This window comes from Amblyraja radiata, chromosome 3 (genome assembly GCF_010909765.2).
Source record: "Amblyraja radiata isolate CabotCenter1 chromosome 3, sAmbRad1.1.pri, whole genome shotgun sequence".
Lineage (NCBI taxonomy): Eukaryota > Metazoa > Chordata > Chondrichthyes > Rajiformes > Rajidae > Amblyraja > Amblyraja radiata.
Window position 1 is genome coordinate 108,264,752 of NC_045958.1, and position 20,113 is coordinate 108,284,864.

Below are 20,113 nucleotides of genomic sequence, written 5' to 3' on the forward strand. Positions count from 1 at the left end.
TTGGGGGAGCAGACCCAACGGGTCTGCACTTGGTCTAGTATCCCTCTAAACCTGTTCTATCCAGGTATAATGGTATCTTTCTACGCATCTATCATAGGCTTTGACATTTCCCCCCTGGGAATAAGGCTGTGACTGTCTACCCTATCTATGCCTCTCATATACCTCTATCAGGTCTAACCTTAACCTCTGATCTCTGATCACCTCTGGTGATCCAAAGAACACATTCCAAGCTTGTCCAGCCTCTCTCTTTAGCTACTAACTCCTGATCCAGACAGCATCCTGGTAAGAAGTCTTCTGCTGCTTCTCCAAAGCCTCCACATCCTTCCTGCAATGGAGTGACCAGAACTGCACGCGATACTCTAAATACTCTAAAGCCATATAGAGTTTCATCATGACTTCCTGACTCTTACACTCAATGCCCCCACCAACGAAGGCAAGTGTACCAGTAGCCTTCTGTACCAGGTGAAGGGGAAACCCTTGTTGCTATTGCTGTGAGGAAAGGGCCAGACTGACTGTGCCACAGTAAAACCTGTGCAGTCTTAGATTAGCATTTGACGGCACTGGGCCTGTACTCGCTGTAGTTTAGAAGGATGAGGGGGTACCTCATTGAAACATACAGAATAGTGAAAGACCTGGATAGAGTGGATGTGGGGAAAATGTTTCCACTAGTGGGAGAGTCTAGGACTAGAGGCCACAGCCTCGGAATAAAAGGACGTACTTTTAGAAAAGAGATGAGGAGGTATTTCTTTAATCAGAGGGTGGTGAATCTGTGGAGTTCATTGCCACAGAAGGCTGTGGAGGCCAAGTCAGTGGATATTTCTAAGGCGGAGATTGACAAATTCTTGATTAGTACGGGTGTCAGGGGTTATGGGGAGAAGGCAGGAGAATGGGGTTGAGAGGGAGAGGTCAATCAGCCACGATTGAATGGTGGAGTAGACTTGATGCGTCGAATTGCCTAATTCTACTGCAAATTATGAACATGTACAAATAGTCAAGAAGATGAAGTTCTAATCTTTTATTGTAACATTAAGATTTGGTGTGTACTCAGTGTCTTTATTTCATCTGTTATAGGGCCCCAAGAGCATTAGTTGAACAAACTTGGATTGTTTTCTCTGAGCGTCAAAGTTGAAGTATATAAAACTATGAGACACATAGATAGGGTAGACAATCAGAATCTTTTTCCAAGGGAGGAAAGTCAAGGAGGGCAGAGCTTTAAGGAGAGCGGGCCCAATTTTAAATGAGTTGTGTAACTAAACTGAACAGACCCGATAGCCCACAATGTCTGTGGATGCCAAGATAAACTAATCTCCTCTGCCTGCACATGATCCATATGTCCCCTAATTTGAGGAAGGACATTCTTGCTATTGAGGGAGTGCAGCGTAGGTTTACAAGATTAATTCCCGGGATGGCGGGACTGTCAGAATGGAGCGGCTGGGCTTGTATACTCTGGAGTTTAGAAGGATGAGAGGGTATCTTATTGAAACATATAAGATTATTAAGGGTTTGGACACGCTAGAGGCAGGAAACATGTTCCCGATGTTGGGGTAGTCCAGAACCAGGGGCCACAGTTTAAGAAAAATGGGTAAGCCATTTAGAACGGAGACGAGGAAACACTTTTTCACACAGAGAGGTGAAAGTGGAGTCCGGTTCTCTGGATACTTTCAAAGGAGAGCTAGACAGGGCTCTTAAAGATAGCGGAGTCAGGGGATGTGGGATAGAAGGCAGGAACGGGGTACTGATTGTGAATGATCAGCCATGATCACGTTGAATGGCGGTGCTGGCTAGAAGGGCCGAATGGCCTACTCCTGCATCTATTGTCTATTGTCATATCCCTCCATTCCCTGCACGTCTGTGTGTCTATCTAAAAGCTTCTCAAAGACCGCTATCGTATCTGCCTCCACCACCACCCCTGGCAATGCGTTCCAGGCCCCCACCACCCTCTGTGAATAAAACATGCACCGTGGACCAGAGAGGAGTCCTGACCTACTATCTACCTCATTGGTGACCCTCGGACTATCCTTGACCGGTCTTTGCTGGCTTTACCCTGCACTAAACGCTATTCCCTTTCTCATGTATCTGTACACTGTGGACGGCTCGATTGTAATCACGTATTGTCTTTCCGCTGACTGGTTGGCACGCAACAAAAGCTCTTTTCACTGTAATTCGGTACACGCAACAATAAACTCAAGTGAACTCCTCTGGGGGATGAACCATGTGACGTTGGGCCTACCTCTGCTTGACTTTCTCCTTCAGCTGGGAGTGTACGTGCGAAGCAGTCACTGCGGCCCTGTCGCTGGGTCGACTGAGGGGATCGATCCACGAGCTGCCTCCCGCGGGGATGGGCTCCCTGGCCGCTGCATAAAACTCATCACTCTTGACAATCGCCCTTTCATTCAGCTTGAACCTGCAGGGAGCACAAGTCAAAAACAAACATGAATGCCTGCACCTTCAGAGTCATAGAGTGATATGACACAGCGTGGAAACAGGCTCTTCAGCCCAATGTACCTACACCTTCCAACATGTCCCATCTACACCCAGTCCCACCTGCCTGCTCTTGATCCATATCCCTCTAAACCTGTCCTATCCATGTACCTGGAGAGAGGAGGAGAACGTCTGAAGAAGGGTTTTGGCCCGAAACGTTGCCTTTTTCCTTCGCTCCACGGATGCTGCTGCACCCGCTGAGTTTCTCCAGCTTTTTTGTGTACCTATCCATGTACCTGTCTAACTGTTTCTTAAACGTTGGGATAGTCCCAGCCTCAACTCCCTCCTCTGGCAGCTCGTTCCATACATCCACCACCCTTTGTGTGAAACAGTTACCGCTCAGATTCCTATTAAATCCACGCCGGAGAAGAGGAATGGAGATGGCCTCTATCGTATACGTGCCGGTCGTGTTAGCAGGCCGGATGTGAAGTATCCGGTCTATGTTCGACTTTACATACGTCTGTCATCCATTGTGATTTTTGCTTTGCTTAGTTATGGTTTACAGTGTTATTTATTCTTTAAGAGGGGGGATGTAGATTAGTGGCTCATGTTGAGAGTCATGCTTTTTGTAGTTACGCCCACTAGCTTATTAGCGTAGCAGTCTACTGCACTCGGCGGTATGAAGTTAACTCTCAATTGAGAGCTTGTAGTTGTTTATTCTGAATAAACAGTGTATAACCTGACAAGGTGTGAGGTTTTTAGTCTTACAAGGCCTCGAAACCAACAGTTTTCACCGATTGCTCCCACATTCCAAAGACGTGCAGATTTGTAGGTTAATTGGCTTCTGTAAATATTGTAAATTGTCCCTAGTGTGTGTAGGAGAGTGCTAGTGTATGGGGATCGCTGGTCGGCACGGAATCGGTGGGCCGAAGGGCCTGTTTCCGTGCTGCATCTCTAAACTAAACTGGTCTGAAGAAGGGTTTCGGCCCGAAACGTTACCTATTTCCTTCGCTCCATAGTTGCTGCTGCACCCGCTGAGTTTCTCCAGCATTTTTGTGTACCTTCGATTTTCCAGCATCTGCAGTTCCTTCTTGAACACTAAGCTAAAAGCATCTTCCTCACTGTTATCTGACTTCTGAATGGTTCTTGCATCAGCTAGGATGTAGTCCCGATCTTCCAACCTACCTCATCGTAGACATTGTACTTTTTCACAATCACAAATCACAATAATACTTTATTAGCCAAGTATGTTTTGCAACATACGAGGAATTTCATTTGCCAAGTCAGTCACACAAATAAAAAGCAACGGAACACACAAAACACATTTTGACATAAACATCCACCACAGTGACTCCTCCACATTCCTCACTGTGATGGAAGGCGGAAAAAAGTTCAAATCTTTTCCCTTTGCTCTCCCGTGGTCAGGGCCCCCGAGCCCTCCGTTGACGGGACAATTTTGGCCGCAGTAGCCGGCGGCGTTTTGGGCCCTCCGCGTGGGGGCGATCAGCTCCTGCATCAAGGGGAATGTCAGCTCTCCCACACCGGCGATCGGGCCCTGTGTCGGGGCTGGTCGAGCCTTTGGGTCGTTGGAGCTCCCGACTAGCCTCTCCAGAGACTGCGAGCCCTTGATGGTAAGTCCACAAGCCGCGCGGTTGGAGCGATCCCAGGCAAGGGACCAGCTCCGATGTTAAGTCCAAGCCCCGCGGCGGGACTCGAGGTCAGTCCAAGGAGGCCTCCAGCTCCATCGATGGTAGGCCGCAGATCGGCCGGAGATGCGACCCGGAAAGCAGTCGCACCTCCGGCAAGGTGAGAAACTGAAAAAAGGTTTTCCCCGGCCCTCCTTCCTTTTACCCCTGCATAAAACAAACTGGAGAACATTTACACACTTTTAACACACAATAAATATTTTTAAAAAGACGAAAAAACAGACAGACTGTTGGCTGGGCAGCCAATCGTACAGCGCCCCTTCTCTGTAACTGAAGCGCTGAGAAACTGTATTCTGAAACCTGGTTTCTTTCTTGTTACTCCACTGTTTGTACGTGTGCATGGCTTGAATATATTCATGTGTATTTTTATCAAATTTAATTAAATAGCAGGCAAACAAGCTTTTCACAGGGGATCATTGGTCGGCCCAGACTCGGCGGGCCGAAGGGCCTGTTTCCACACTCTAACTCTAAAACTAAGAAAAAGATTCTCCATCATTTACCATAAAGATTGCACACGGGAACATACACACAAACTACACTCTGGTAATGTGGCCCATTCCTTTCTTTCTCAAAGCACTTAAAATCAATAGCATTCCTATTTTTGTGTGACAACTTTCGAATAGAGAAAGGCCTGGATAGAGTGGATGTGGAGAGGATGTTTCCACTAGTGGGTGAGTCTAGGACTAGAGGTCATAGACTCAGAATTAAAGGACGTTCCTTTGGGAAGAAGATGAGGAAAAATTTCTTTAGTCAGAGGGTGGTGAATCTGTGGGACCCTTTGCCACAGAAGGCTGTGGAGGCCAAGTCAATGGGTATTTTTAAGGTGGAGATAGATTCTTGATGAGGACAGTTGTCAAAGGTTATGGGGAGAAGGCAGGAGAATGGGGTTAGGAGGGAGAGATAGATCAGCCATGATTGAATGGAGGAATAGACTTGATGGGCCAAATGGCTCAATTCTGCTCCAATCACATGTAAACTCATGAACTTAAAACAGCGTTTAATCTATCCGTGTAGGAAGGAACTGCAGATGCTGGTTTAAACAAAAGATAAGCACAAAATGCTGGAGTAACTCAGCTGGAGAGGCAGCATATCTGGAGAGAAGGAATAGGTGACATTTGGGATCATAAGATCATAAGCTCATCATATGTTAACCTGCTCATTCCTGGGATCATTCTTGTAAACCTCCTCTGGACCCTTTCCAGAGCCAGCCCATCCTTCCTCAGATATGGTGCCCAAAACGGCTCAGAATATTCTGAATGCCGCCTGACCAGCGCCTTATAGAGCCTCAGCATTACATCCCTGTTTTTGTATACAAGTCCTCTTGAAATAAATGCGAGCATTGCGTTTTACTTCTTAACTGCCAAGTTGACTTGCAGATTAACTTTTTGGGAATCCTGCACCAGCGCTCCCAAGTCCCATTGTACCTCTGATTTCTGGATTCTCTGCCTTTATTCCTACTACCAAAAATGCATGACTCCACACTTTGCGACACTATATTCCATCTGCCACTTCCCTGCCCACTCTCCCAACTTGCCCAAGTCTTCCTGCAGAGTCCCTGCTTTCTCTACATGACCTGCCCCTCCACCTATTTTCGTATCATCCGCAAATTTTTCCACAAAGTCTTCAATCCTCTCGTCCAAATCATTAATACACAACGTGAAGAGTAGCGGCCCCAGCACTGAGTCCTGTGGAACTCCGCTAGTCACTGGCAGCCGAGCAGAAAAAGCCCCCTTTATTGCCACTCTTTGTCTTCTGCCATTCAGCCAACCTGCTATCCATGCTAGTATCTGCCCTTTGATACCGTGGGCTCTCATCTTCCTTTTAAAGCCCTGTCCCACTGTACGAGTTCATTCAAAAGTTCTCCCGAGTTTGCCCTGATTCGAACTCGGAGATTTACGGTAATGGCTACTCGTAGATACTCGGGGCTCTCGTGGACATTTTTCAACATGTTGAAAAATCTTCACGAGTCTTCCCGAGCTTACCGCGTTTCCCGAGTACCTGCCGTTAGCATTAAGAGCCGCTAAGAGACATCCCCAAGCTCCGACGTACCCGCTACGTTCATTCTACGTGCTTACCACGAGTTTGATTTTTTTTTACACTCGGGAGAGCTCTTGAATGAACTCGTACAGTGGGACAGGGCTTTTAGCAGCCTCACGTGCAGCACCATATCAAAGGCTTTCTGAAAATCTATGTAAACAACATCTACTGACCCCCCTTTGTCTGTCCTGCTATTTACTTCTTCAAAGAATTCCAGCAAAGGATCGAGACCCTTGTTCAGACTAAGTTAGGTGTGGGGGAGATACAGAGGTAAGGAAGAAGGGTCTCGACCCGACAAGGTCTCCCATTACTTTTCTCCATAGATGCTGCCTCACCCGCTGAGTTACTACAGCTTTTTGTATCTACCAGAGGTAGGGAGGTGTAAGGTGTGAGAACGAGACATCAAAGGGGCTGGAGATCAAGGGAAATGTGGAATAGTGTAGTCGGAGGGCAGGAGGGATTACAGAGGGGGAGCAGCGAGAAATAGTTTGCACAACTCTAGTTGGAGAGAGGTGGAGAACTTCTTCAAAGTCGGCATACCTTGAGGAGATTTCGCTGTGGAACCGGACAAAATGCGGAGGAAGGGACTGCAGATGCTGCTTTACACCGAAGATAGACCCAAATCCACCTTATTATCGATAAGAGAAATCCCTCGTCACTTTACTCACCTCAAAAGGAGTTGGTGGAATTGTCTTGGAGTGATGAAACGTCCGAGGAACTTTGACAGCACCATCAGGAGAACTTCCCTTGGGAAATGGATAACACGTGTTAATTGAACTCCCGGTCGGAGTCGGGCCAGGATCGAAGTCGGGATGAGGTGGACGGGTCCTGTTGGGGGGACCTGTCATGGGAGGGGAGGGTGGGGGGGGGGGGGCCGCCGAGAATTAAGGGGGACCTGTCGTGGAAGGGGAGGGTGGGGGGGGGGGGGCAGCGAGATCAAAGAGGGACCCAGCGTGGGGGGGGGCACTGAAAATTATGGGGGATATGATGTGGGGGGGGGAGGGGGTCGAGGAAGGGATGTACTTTTTGTAATTTCTGCGGCGCCTTTATGTTGACTCTTTTGTGTTACTTTGTATGCAAGGACAAAATAAATTGTCACCACACCTAGCCAGGTACAAGTGACAATGAAGTCATCAGCATCTTTACATTTACTTAATTTAGAAAACATATATTTTTAACCTTGTAACCTAAATTATAAAAATGAAAAGAAAAAAAAGAAAAGAAAGAGAAAGGAAGAAAGGAAAAAAGGAAGAAGTGAAAGGATTGAGTAGAGAAGAACAAGAACAAGAAAAAATCCCCTAAACTACCAAAGCAGTGTAGCAGAAAGATGGAGGATTATTTTTTTTAAATGGAGATATACCTTGCCCCTCGCCCCCCCCCCCCCCCCCCCCCCGCCTCACCCAACATAGCATCGGATTTTAATTTTAATTTGTGTTTCACTATACTATTGTTGTAAGAATTCAGTAAGGGTGTCCATGTCTTAAGAAATTGATCTGGTTTTTCGGCCAAGCCAAGCCTATTGTTTTCCAAGTGGAGTGGCTCGGACATATCTGTAATCCACATCTTCACTGTGGGGACTGTTGTGTTTCCCCCCCCCCCCCCCCCCCCCCCCCCCCCCAAATAAATAAATAAATAAATAAATAGATAGAAATACATTTACAGAGGCACAGTAGGCTGCAGATGCTGGAATCCGTGAGCAAAAAGTGCTGGAGGGAACTCAGCGGGCCAGGCAGCCTCTGTGGAGGGAAATGTACAGACAGCGTTTCTTCAGACTGAGGGAGGAGAAGATGGTTGACGTTTCTGCTCAGTCTGAAGAGGGATCGCAGCCTGGAATGTCGGGCATCTTTTTTTTCTTCAGAGATGCCGCCTGACCCGCTGAGTTACTCCTGCACTTTGCGTCTACCTTCTGTACTGTTTCTAGGTTCCATGTAATGTTATGCTTACCTGTTGAGCTGCTCCCTTCCTTCAGGATCATTGGATTTGAAAAGCTGTTTGACTGCGAAGTAGCCGCTGGATATTACTTTTTCCCGCAAAAGATGTTCCAACTGGAAAAATAGATCAACGTTTGAGGGAAGACCCGTGAACAGGTTTTGTAGGACATTATTACACAGGGGGAGAGGGGAAACAATACGGAGGCGAGGGAGGAACCATTCAATAGGAACACGAGGGGCAACATTTTTACACAGACAGTAGTAAATGTATGGAATGAGCTGCCAGAGGACGTAGTTGAGGCAGGGACCATAACAACATTTAGAATGGAGACGAGAAAACACTTTTTCACACAGAGAGTTGTGAGTCTGTGGAATTCTCTGCCTCAGAGGGCGGTGGAGGCCGGTTCACTGGATACTTTCAAGAGAGAGCTAGATAGGGCTCTTGACGATAGCGGAGTCAGTGGATATGGGGAGAAGGCAGGAACGGGGTACTACATAGAAACATAGAAAATAGGTGCTGGAGGAGGCCATTCGGCCCTTCGAGCTAGCACCACCATTCATTGTGATCATGGCTGATCATCCCCAATCAATAACCCGTGCCTGCCTTCTCCCCATATCCCTTGATTCCACTAGCCCCTAGAGCTCTATCTAACTCTCTCTTAAATCCATCCAGTGATTTGGCCTCCACTGCCCTCTGTGGCAGGGAATTCCACAAATTCACAACTCTCTGGGTGAAAAAGTTTTTTCTCACCTCAGTCTTAAATGGCCTCCCCTTTATTCTAAGTGTGGCCCCTAGTTCTGCACTCGCCCAACACTGGGAACATTTTTCCTGCATCTAGCTTGTCCAGTGCTTTTAAAATTTTATATCTTTCTATAAAATACCCCCTCATCCTTCAAAACTCCAGTGAATGCAAGGTTGTGCATGATCAGGCAAGGTCATATTGAATGGCGGTGCTGGCTTGAAGTTTCCGCTGACTGGTTCGCATGCAACAAAACAGCTTTACACTGTACCTCAGTACAGGTATAAGTGATAATACACTAAACTAAATTAGAATTTCATTATTCCGTTTTGGGACATATGACAATAAAAAACTCTCGTCTCTCTTGATTCTTGTTCACAAAGAACGATCTGTATAAAAAAAACATTAGACAATTAGGCACTTTTGATTTCCTTTGAAACCAATGTTAGACTTTTTAGATTTTAGAGATACAGTGCAGAAACAGGCCCTTTGGCCCACACAGTCGGTGCCGACCAGCTATCACCCCATACACGAACAATATCCCACACACACACACTAGGGACAATTTACAATTTAACCAAAACCAAATAAAATACGAACCTGTACGTTTTAGGAGTGTGGGAGGAAACCGGAGAAAACCCATGTGGTCACGGGGAGAACGTACAAACTCCGTACAGACAGCACCCGTAGTCAGGATTGAACCGCTGTGAGGCAGCAACTCTACCGCTGCACCACCCTGCCGCTGCCACTGTCTGTGTTTCTATTTCTCATGCACTCTGTTGGTTACACGTTCGCCGGTCTGGGTAGCCTCCACACTAGTTAGTCAACAGCATTCTTCCGATGCACAACACATATTAGCCCACTGTAAACATCTCACAATCTCCTTGGAACTACACAAGATGTGAACCATCATTGGCACTCCGGGTTGGTCTGTTTGCAAAAGATGTTGGTACTGCAGCAAAGATGTTGACACAGCAATAAAACCCCTGTCGGGTCTCACCCAGCATACAGCCCAGGTGTTGCTATAGTAACTCTTTCAGACTTTATTTGCAACTACACACCAACACAGCACACATGGAACATAGAAAATATATTGTCATCAAACTAAGTCAATTAACTTGCAAGTCAAGAGTGTTTATTGTCAGATGTCCCGAAATGGAATAATGAAATTCTTACTTGCAGCAGCGCAACAGATAAGTAAACATAGTCTTTTGAGAAGCAGTGCAGAAACAGGCCCTTCGGCCTACCGAATCCCCGCCAACCAGCCATCACCACATAGACGATCACTATCTCACACACGTGACAATTTATAGTTTTTACAGAAGCCAATAAGCGAGTTCGGTATTCTGAAAAATGCAAGGAATCATGGGATTTGTCAAAGGTCATTCACCATAACGAAAAAGCGAATGAAGCGCTGGCTGAAGAAACTGTGTATAAATTATTATCTTTATTCATAATTTATGTGTAAAAATATATTTAATCTGAGGAACAGGGATGCCGTAAGGTCACAATATAGGAAAATTAATGTATTCCAGCCTGGAACACAACGATTATAGTTTAAATTTCACTATTCTGCTCATTTCAAGACAATGGAATTCTTCAGCGTCATCTTTGAATACGAATGAGTAATGAAATTCTTGATTCAAGAGAGACTCCCCGAGAGACTCCTCATCTCCCCAAAGGAACAGGTAGCGGGAGAGCCGGGTGCAACAGCGAGAGAGAGGGGCAGATGCGAGTGGGAGACAGGGGAGAGTGCGCGCACAGACCCACGCCTCATTCGCAGCCAGGATCGAACACGGGTCCCCGGTGCCGCATGCGCTCCTGAAACGCCACTGGACCATCCATCCCCCCCCAACCCCATTCTCCTGCCTTCTCCCCATAACCTCTGACACCCGTACTAATCAAGAATCTATCTATCTCTGCCTTAAAAATATCCACTGACTTGGTCTCCACAGTCTTCTGCGGCAATGAATTCCACAGATTCACCATCCTCTAACGAAAAAAATTCCTCCTAATTTCTTTTCTAAAGGCGTATCCTTTTATTCTGAGGCTGTGCCCTCTGGTTCTAGACTCTCCCACTAGTGGAAACATCCTCCCAACATCCACTCTATCCAGGCCTTTCACTGTTCGGTAAATTTCAATCAGGTCCCACCTCATCCTTCTAAACTCCAGCGAGTACAGGCCCAGCACCATCCATGAACCTGTTCAACTGTCTTTTAAATGTTGCGATAGTAAGTAAGTAAGTAAGTAAGTAAGTAAGTAAGTAAGTAAGTAAGTAAGTAAGTTTATTGGCCAAGTATTCACATACAAGGAATTGGCCTTGGTGCTCCGCCCACAAGTAACAACATGACATACAGTGACAGTTACGAATGACTCAGAAAACACTAAACATTAATAATAATAAAACATTAATGATAAAACACCATTGATCAAGCATGTGAACCAACAAAATACCAGATCAAAGGGAGGCTACAGATTTTTGGCTGTTGAGTGGATAAAAACAGTTTTTATGTCTGGCTGTGGCAGCTTTGACAACCTGCCTCAACTACCTCCCCTGGCAGCTCGTTCCATACACCCGCCACCCTCTGTGTAATAAAAGTTGCCCCTCAGGATGATGGAGGACGTACCTCGTCGATCTCGATCCGGAGTTGAGTGCCAGGCCGCGATGTGCTACTGATCCTGCTGCCCTTGCTCAGTCTGCTCTCCGAACGGCTCTCCAGGTCTGTACGTTGACCTGTTACGAGGAGTGATAGTTCCGTTTAGTTTCAGTTCAGTTCAGCTTATTCTCACGTGCGCCGAGGTACAGTGAAAAGCTTTTTTGTTGGCTGCTAACCAGTCAGCAGAAAGGCTATACATGATTACAATCGACCCATTTACGGTGCATAGATATGGTATGGCATTTGGCGGAATGGTATAGCATGGTCAATGGTAGACAAGAAATGGAGAAACTCAGCGAGTGAGGCAGCATCTATGGAGAGAAGGAAATGGCGACGTTTCACGTCGAGAGCCTTCTTCAGACTGATGTCGGGGGGGGGGAGGGAAAAAAGAAACGAAGAGATGGAAACAGTAGGCTAGTGGGAGAGCGGGGAAGGGGAAGGGGAAGGGGAAGGGGAAGGAGGGAGAAAGCAAGGACTATCTGAAATTATAGAAGTCAATTTTCATACCGCTGAGATGTAAACTACCCAAGCGAAATATGAGGGTCGACAAAAATGCTGGAGAAACTCAGCGGGTGAGGCAGCATCTATGGAGCGAAGGAAATAGGCAACGTTTCGGTTCGAGGCCCTTCTTCAGACTGATGTGAGGGTGGGGGGGGTGGGGGGGTGGGAAGAAGAAAGGAAGAGGCAGAGACAGTGGGCTGTGGGAGAGCTGGGAAGGGGAGGAGAAAGCAGGGACTACCTGAAATTGGAGAAGTCAATGTTCATACCGCTGGAGTGTAAATTACCCAAGCAAAATATGAGATGCTGCTCCTCAAATTTGCGGTGGGACTCACTCTGGCCATGGAGGAGGCCCAGGACAGAAAGGTCGGATTCGGAATGGGAGAGGGAGTTGAAGTGCTGAGCCACCGGGAGATCAGGTTGGTTATTGCGAACCGAGCGGAGGTGTTGGGCGAAGCGATCGCCAAGCCTACGCTTGGTCTCACCGATGTAGAGCAGCTGACACCTAGAGCAGCGGCTGCAATAGATGAGGTTGGAGGAGGGTCAGGTGAACCTCTGCCGCACCTGGAAAGACTACTTGGGTCCTTGAATGAAGTCAAGAGGGGAGGTAAAGCGACAAGTGTAGCATTTCCTGCGGTTGCAAGGGAAAGTGCCAGGAGCGGGGGTGGTTTAGGTGGGAAGGGACAAATTCACCAGGGAGTTACGGAGGGAGCAGTCTCTGCGGAAAGCTGACGGGAAGATGTGGCGAGTGGTGGGATTCCATTGGAGGTGGCGAAAATGTCAGAGGATTATTTGTTGTATGTGACGGCTGGTGGGGTGGAAGGTGAGGACAAGGGGGACTCTGCCCTTGTTACGAGTGGGGGGATGGGGAGTGAGAGCAGAGTTACGGGGTATAGAAGAGACCCTGGTGAGAGCCTCATCTATGGTAAGGATCTCTCCTAAGCAAAATATGAGCTGCTGTTCCTCCAATTTGCGCTGGGCCTCAGTCTGACAATGGAGGAGGCCCAGGGCAGAAAGGTCAGATTCGGAATGGGAGGATGTGGTCAATGGTACTTTATTAGTCTATGTGCCGAGGTACAGTGACATTTATGTATGTCCCTCCTGTAACGTTGGGTTAGAGTAAACTGCGGCCTGAAACTGACAAGATCTTATAAAGATAGGGTAGTCAGTCAGAATTTTATTTTCCCCCAGTGTGGAAGTGTCAAAGTCTAGTGGGCAGAGCTTAGTGGGTGAGAGGGGCAAGATTGAACATGAGCATGATTTAATAATATGGAGTAAGCCATTTAGAACAGAGACAAGGAAACACTTTTTCACACAGAGAGTTGTGAGTCTGTGGAGGTCGGTTCTCTGGATACTTTCAAGAGAGAGCTAGATAGGGCTCTTAAAGAGAGCGGAGTCAGGGGATATGGGGAGAACGCAGGAACGGGGTACTGATTGGGAATGATCAGCCATGATCACATTGAATGGCGGTGCTGGCTCGAAGGGCCGAATGACCTACTCCTGCACCTATATTGTCTATTGTCTATTGCAATGCAGTGAACAGGAGTGCAGACTCCACTCAAGCTATAGCTGAACTAGTGTGGTATAGAATTTCAGTAGAACCCATGGTGGCTCAATAGCACAGCGGTAGAGTTGCTGCCTCACAGCGCCAGAGACCCGGGTTCGATCCTGACTACAGGTGCTGTCATATGGGGTTTGTACGTTCTCCCCGTGACCTGCGTGGGTTTTCTCCAGGTGCTCTGGTTACCTCCCACATCCCAAAGACCTGCAGGTTTGTAGGTTAATTGGCCTCTCTAAATAGCCTCCAGTGTATAGGAGGATAGAACTAGTGTGAACGGGAGATCTCCGGTCGGCGTGAACTCACTCGGTGGGCCGAAGGGCCAGTTTCCACACAGTTTCTCTAAACTAAAAACTGTGAGAATTTCATCGGTGACACCAAGCTTAGGCTTGCCGATCGTTTTGCCGAACACCTCCGCTCGGTCCGCATTAACCAACCTGATCTCCCGGTGGCTCAGCACTTCAACTCCCCCTCCCATTTCGAATCCGACCTTTCTGTCCTGGGCCTCCTCCATGGCCGGAGTGAGCACAAGCGGAAATTGGAGGAGCAGCACCTTGGGCAGTCTGCACCCAAGCGGCATGAACATTGAATTCTCCAATTTCCGGTAGCCCTTGCTGTCTCTTCCCCTTCTCAGCTCTCCCTCAGCCCTTGGGCTCCTCCTTTTCCTTTCTTCTTCCCGCCCCCACCCCCCCCCCCCCCCAACCCCCTCCCACCCTACACCAGCCTGAAGAAGGGTTTCGGCTCGAAACGTTGCCTATTTCCTTCGCTCCATAGATGCTGAGTTTCTCCAGCACTTTTGTCTACCCTCGGTTTTCCAGCATCTGCAGTTCCTTCTTAAACTCATATTTGACTCTTGACTATGTGTTACTGTATGTGCTTCAGTGTTGCAGTTTGCTTGGTAACGATCTTGTGAAATGCCGTGGGTCAGTTTATCCCAGCCAGTGTTAAATAAATGCCATTGAATGAATGCCAAAGGACTGACAGAACCCCCCCCCTAGCTGAGCAGCTCAGCCTCAGAACATTATGTGACTCTGGCAATGAACAGAGGGTCAATGAACAGCGAGTCCAGTAACTATTAGTGAAACGGGGCCCAGGATCACATTTGAACATCTTTTGACTTAATAAGGGGCGGCACGGTGGTGCAGCAGTAGAGATGCAGCCTTGCAGCACCAAAGACCTGGAGTTCAATCCTGACTACGGGTGCTGTCTGTACGGAGTTTGCAAGTTCTCCCCGTGGGTTTTCTCCAGGATCTCCGGTTTCCTCCCAGACTCCAAAGACGTACAGGTATGTAGGTTAATTGGCTTCGTTAAAATTGTAAATCATCCCTAGTGCATATAGGATATTGCTGGTATGCGGGGATCGCTGGTCGGCGGGGACTCGGCGGGCCGTAAGGCCTGTTTCCGTGCTGCATCTCTAAACTAAACTCAACTAAACAGAGATAATGATGATAGTGCTTTATTCACTGGAGTTTAGAAGGATGAGGGGGTATCTTATAGAAGCATATAAAATTATAAAAGAACTGGACGAGCTAGATGCAGGTAAAATGTTCCCAATGTTGGGCAAGTCCAGAACCAGGGGCCACAGCCATAGAATAAAGGGGAGGCCATTTAAGACTGAGGTGAGAAAAAACTTTTTCACCCAGAGAATTGTGAAGTTGTGGAATTCCCTGCCACAGTGGGCAGTGGAGGCCAAATCACTGGATGGATTTAAGAGAGTTAGATAGAGCTCTTGGGGTTGGTGGAATCAAGGGATATGGGGAGAAGGCAGGCACGGGTTATTGATTGGAACAATCAGCCATGATCACAATGAATGGCGGTGCTGGCTTGAAGGGCCGAATGGCCTCCTCCTGCACCTATTTTCTATGTCTCTATGTTTTTATTGTCTCATGTACCTTAGGTAGAGTGAAATTCTTTGTTTTGCATACAATACACTGACAAAGTCACAAAAATATACATTATAGGTCTCTATGGTCCTTCTTCATTCTTGGTATCCCCCCCACCCTCCCCACCAGGTCAGCCTCCACAGCATTCTGTGGCAATGAATTCCACAGATTCACCACCCTCTGACTAAAGAAATTCCTCCTCATCTTCTTCCTAAAGGAACATCCTTCTATTCTGGGGCTACGACCTCTGGTCCTAGACTATCCCACCGGTGAAAACATCCTCTCCACAACCACTCTATCAAAATACATTTTTAAATGTACAAGAGGCATGCGTGTGGAACGGGGAATCAGAAAAGATATTTTGTATATATTCTGTTTATACTGTTTATATTCGGTCAAAGTTGAAATGGAAGGAACAGCAACATCAGTCATAATGGATCTAGGATTTTCCTTCATAGACAAAAGTGCTGGAGAAACTCAGCAGGTGAGGCTGCATCTATGGAGCGAAGGAATAGGTGACGTTTCGGGTTGAGACCCTTCTTCAGACTGATGAGTCTCGACCCGAAACGTCACCCATTCCTTTGCTCCATAGATGCTGCCTCACCCGCTGAGTTTCTCCAGCACTTTTGTCTACCTTCGATTTTTCCAGCATCTGCAGTTTTTTTTTTAAGCATTAGGATTTTCCTTCTGCCATTTAGTCCGACCTGCTGCTGATTTGATTTTTCTGTCATGTTCTTACAAGGATGTTGCCAGGACTCGAGGTTCTGAGCTAAAGGGGTAGGTTGAGCAGCCTGGGACTCTATTCCTTGGAGAGCAGGAGGATGAGGGGGTGATCTCATGAGAGGAATATACAGTATATTGGATAGATGCACTGAGTCACTTGCCCTTTGTAGGGGAATCGAGAACCAGAGGATATATGTTTAAGGTGAAGCGTGAAAGATAGAAAAGGAGGTAGTTGAGGCATGGACTATTGGAATGTTTAAGAAACAATTAGACAGGTAAATGGATAGGACAGATTTAGAGGGATATGGACCAAACGGGATATGTTGGTTGGTGTGGGCAAGTTGAGCCGAAGGGCCTGTTTCCATGCTGTTTTGCTCGATGACTATGTATACTTTGAGTCACAGTCATACAGCATGGAAACAGGCCCTTCAGCCTAACTGAAAATATAGATACAAAAAGCTGGAATAACTCAGCGGGTCAGGCAGCATCTCTGGAGAAAAGGAATGGGTGACGTTTCAGATCGAGACTCGACTTCAGACTGAGATTCAGGGCCCGGGGAGAGGGAGACACAAGAGATAAGGAAGTGTACCTCATCCCCTTTGATGTCTCGTTCTCACACCTTACACTTCCTTATCTCTGTGTCTCCCTCTCCCCTGACTCTCAGTCTGAGGAAGGGTCTCGATCGGAAACTTCACCCTTTCCTTCTGACTCTCTGACTAAAAAAACTGATTAAGGGGTCATGACCCAAGACGTTGTCCGTCCATTCCCTCCACAGATGCTGCCTGACCCGTTGAGTTCCTCCATCACTTTATATTTTGGACAAGACTCCAGCATCTGCAGCGTTCCGTGTTCTTTCTCCCACCCTCTGCCCCAGTTTCTCTCTCAGTGCAATTAGACGATAGACACAAAGTGCTGGAGTAGCTCAGCGGGACAGGCAGCATCTCTGGAGAATTGGAATAGGTGACGTTTCAATAGACAATAGCCAATAGGTGCAGGAGTAGGCCATTCGAGCCAGCACCGCCATTCAATGGGATCTTGGCTGATCATCCACAATCAGTACCCAGTTCCTGCCTTCTCCCCACATCCCCTAACTGCTATCTTTAAGAGCCCTATCTAACTCTCTCTTGAAAGTATCCAGAGAACCAGCCTCCACCGACCTCTGAGGCGGAGAATTCCACAGACTCACAACTCTCTGTGTGAAAAAGTGTTTCTTCATGAAGTCAAGAGAGTTTATTGTCATGTTTTCCAAATAGGACAATGAAATTCTTGCTTGCTGCAGCACAACAGAATATTTTAAGGCATAAATACAGATCAGATCAGTTTGACCATTTACCATAGAATATATATATATATACACACATAAATACACAGATAAAGTACAATAGGCTGTTATAGTTCATAGTTTGTTTGAAGTTGTGTTTAATAGTCTCCGTTCTAAATGGCTTGCCCCTTATTCTTAAACTGTGGCCCTGGTTCTGTACTGCCCCAAAATCGGGAACATGTTTCCTGCCTCTAGCATGTCCAAATCCTTTATAATCTTATATGTTTCAATAAGATATCCCCTCATCCTTCTAAATTCCAGCCGCTCCATTCTCTCAGCATATGACAGTCCCGGCCATCCCGGGAATTAACCTGGTGAAGCTACGCTGCACTCCCTCAATAGCAAGAATGTCCTTCCTCAAATTTGGAGACCAAAACTGCACACAATACTCCAGGTGTTGAGACCCTTCTTCAGACTGAGAGTCTGGGGAAAGGGGAACAAGAGATATAGAGCCTACAGCAGTATAGGTGCCTCTGTGTTAGTACCTCTCCTTGCTTCACCATCTCTCTCACTCACTGTGGAATACATTGCCACACAAGTCAATGGATATTTTTTAAGGCAGAGATAGATAGATTCTTAATTAGTATGGGTGTCAGAGGTTATGGGGAGAAGGCAGGAGAGTTTGAGTTTTGAGTGCAGTTTATTGTCCGGTGTACCGAGCTACAGTGAAAAGCTTTTTTGCTGCTTGCTATACATTCAGCGGAAAGACAGTGCATGATTACAATCGAGTCATTCACAGTGTACGGAGATACATGAGCAATGGAAAAATGTGAATAAGGTTTAGGGCAGATTAAGCCAATAAAGTCCGATCAAAGGAGAATGGGGTTAGGAGGGAGAGATAGATCAGCCATGGTTGAATGGCGGAGATGGGCCGAATGGTCTCATTTGCTCCCCTATCACTAAATTACGAATGGACAGGAATGAACTCACCGAAGACGGGCAGCCTGGGTCTGCCGGGGTCGGTACCGAAAGCCACCTCCACTCCTTCGGGGATGTGCTGGAGGCTGTGGCAGCCCCGGGACCCTTCCTTCTCCCTCGGCTCCCTGGCGCTACCGCCCGCCGGCCCGGGCCACCTGAGCGGCGGCTCGTTGTCCGGCTTGTCCCCGGCCCGGGAGTAGCCGCGGACAGTGATGGTCTCCGGTTCCCCTAAGCGGGACAGCGGGTGTGGGATGTGTTGCAACCGCACTGAAGCGTGGCTGGGAGGTCGGCTCATCCCTATAACTGACATCCTCCCTCCCAAAAAAAAAAATATAATATATATATATCAAAAATGATCAAAACCAAAAACTTCAGAGTTGCCAAGAGGCAGCATCAACTTTTCACAGCGTTGACGAGGCAAAGAGTTGTGGCTCCACATCAACACGAAAACGTTGCCACAGGCAACACAGTAATCCCAAAATCTTTTGACTGAATTGGTTCTGCATTCAGGGAGCGAGCGGGCAGGGCAACCGAGACATTACCACACGCAGGGAAACGGCAATAAAGAGCTCCAAACAAAGTATCAGTGTGAGAGGTAACCTTGCTGCCTGGATTAGTGGGTGGAAAGCTAGAAAGAGAGGTGGAACATGCAGGTACAGCAGGCAGTGAAGAAAGCGAATGGCATGTTGGCCTTCATAACAAGAGGACTTGAGTATAGGAGCAAAGAGGTCCTTCTGCAGTTGCACAGGGCCCTAGTGAGTCCACACCTGGAGTATTGTGTGCAGTTTTGTCCCCTAATTTGAGGAAGGACATTCTTGCTCTTGAGGGAGTGCAGCGTAGGTTTACAAGGTTAATTCCCGGACTGTCATGTGCTGAGAGAATGGAGCGGCTGGACTTGTATACTCTGGAGTTTAGAAGGACGAGAGGGTATCTTATTTAGACATATAAGATTATTAAGGGTTTGGACATGCTCGAGGTAGAAAACATGTTCCCGATGTTGGGGGAGTCCAGAACCAGGGGCCACTATTTAAGAATAAGGGGTAAGCCATTTAGAACGGAGATGAGGAAACACTTTTTCTCACAGAGAGTTGTGAGTCTGTGGAATTCTTGGCCTCAGAGGACGGTGGAGGCCGGTTCTCTGGATACTTTCAAGAGAGAGCTAGATAGGGCTCTTGAAAATAGTGGTCAGGGGATATGGAGATAAGGCAGGAACGGGGTACTGATTGTGGATGATCAGCCATGATCATATTGAATGGCGGTGTTGGCTCAAAAGGCCAAATGCCCTACTCCTGCACCTATTGTCTATTGTCTATTGTCTCTCTCCGTCCCTCCTTGCACCCTAGTCCTCGTACTAGTTTCGCTGTCATCCTGCTGATTTTCACTGTCTGTTTAACTCGTTATCACCTTCCCAACATCCAACAATAGACCATTGTGTGCTCTACAATATCTTGACCATCGCTACATCTGTACTTTTTTGCATATCTTTCATTCATTTGTTCTACATCTCTCTACATCACTGTCTATATCGCTTGTTTCTCTTTCTCCCAACTCTCAGTCTGAAGAAGGGACTCGACCTGAAACTCCACCTATATTCCTTCTCTCTAGTGATGCTGCCTGACCCGTTGAGTTACTCCAGCTTTTTATGTCTGGAGTTGTGTTTGTTGTTAGGCTGTTGGTTCCATGACTCCAGATTGGCGTTGAGTTCAGCAGTAAACATACC

At 47.2% G+C, this 20,113-nt stretch overlaps 1 protein-coding gene across 1 annotated transcript in view; it reads right to left on the reverse strand.

Moving 5' to 3' along the window:
* LOC116971587 (EF-hand calcium-binding domain-containing protein 6-like) overlaps positions 1–18,688 on the reverse strand; it is an 89,129-nt gene extending 70,441 nt beyond the window's left edge. Inside the window, exons 1-5 of the mRNA XM_033018821.1 lie at positions 18,406–18,688; positions 11,463–11,569; positions 8,109–8,209; positions 6,833–6,910; positions 2,231–2,404 (exon numbers count right to left, since the gene is read on the reverse strand). Coding sequence (XP_032874712.1) covers positions 2,231–2,404; positions 6,833–6,910; positions 8,109–8,209; positions 11,463–11,569; positions 18,406–18,688 — 743 coding nt within the window. The remainder of the gene's footprint in view (positions 1–2,230; positions 2,405–6,832; positions 6,911–8,108; positions 8,210–11,462; positions 11,570–18,405) is intronic.
* Positions 18,689–20,113: the final 1,425 nt, after the last annotated feature.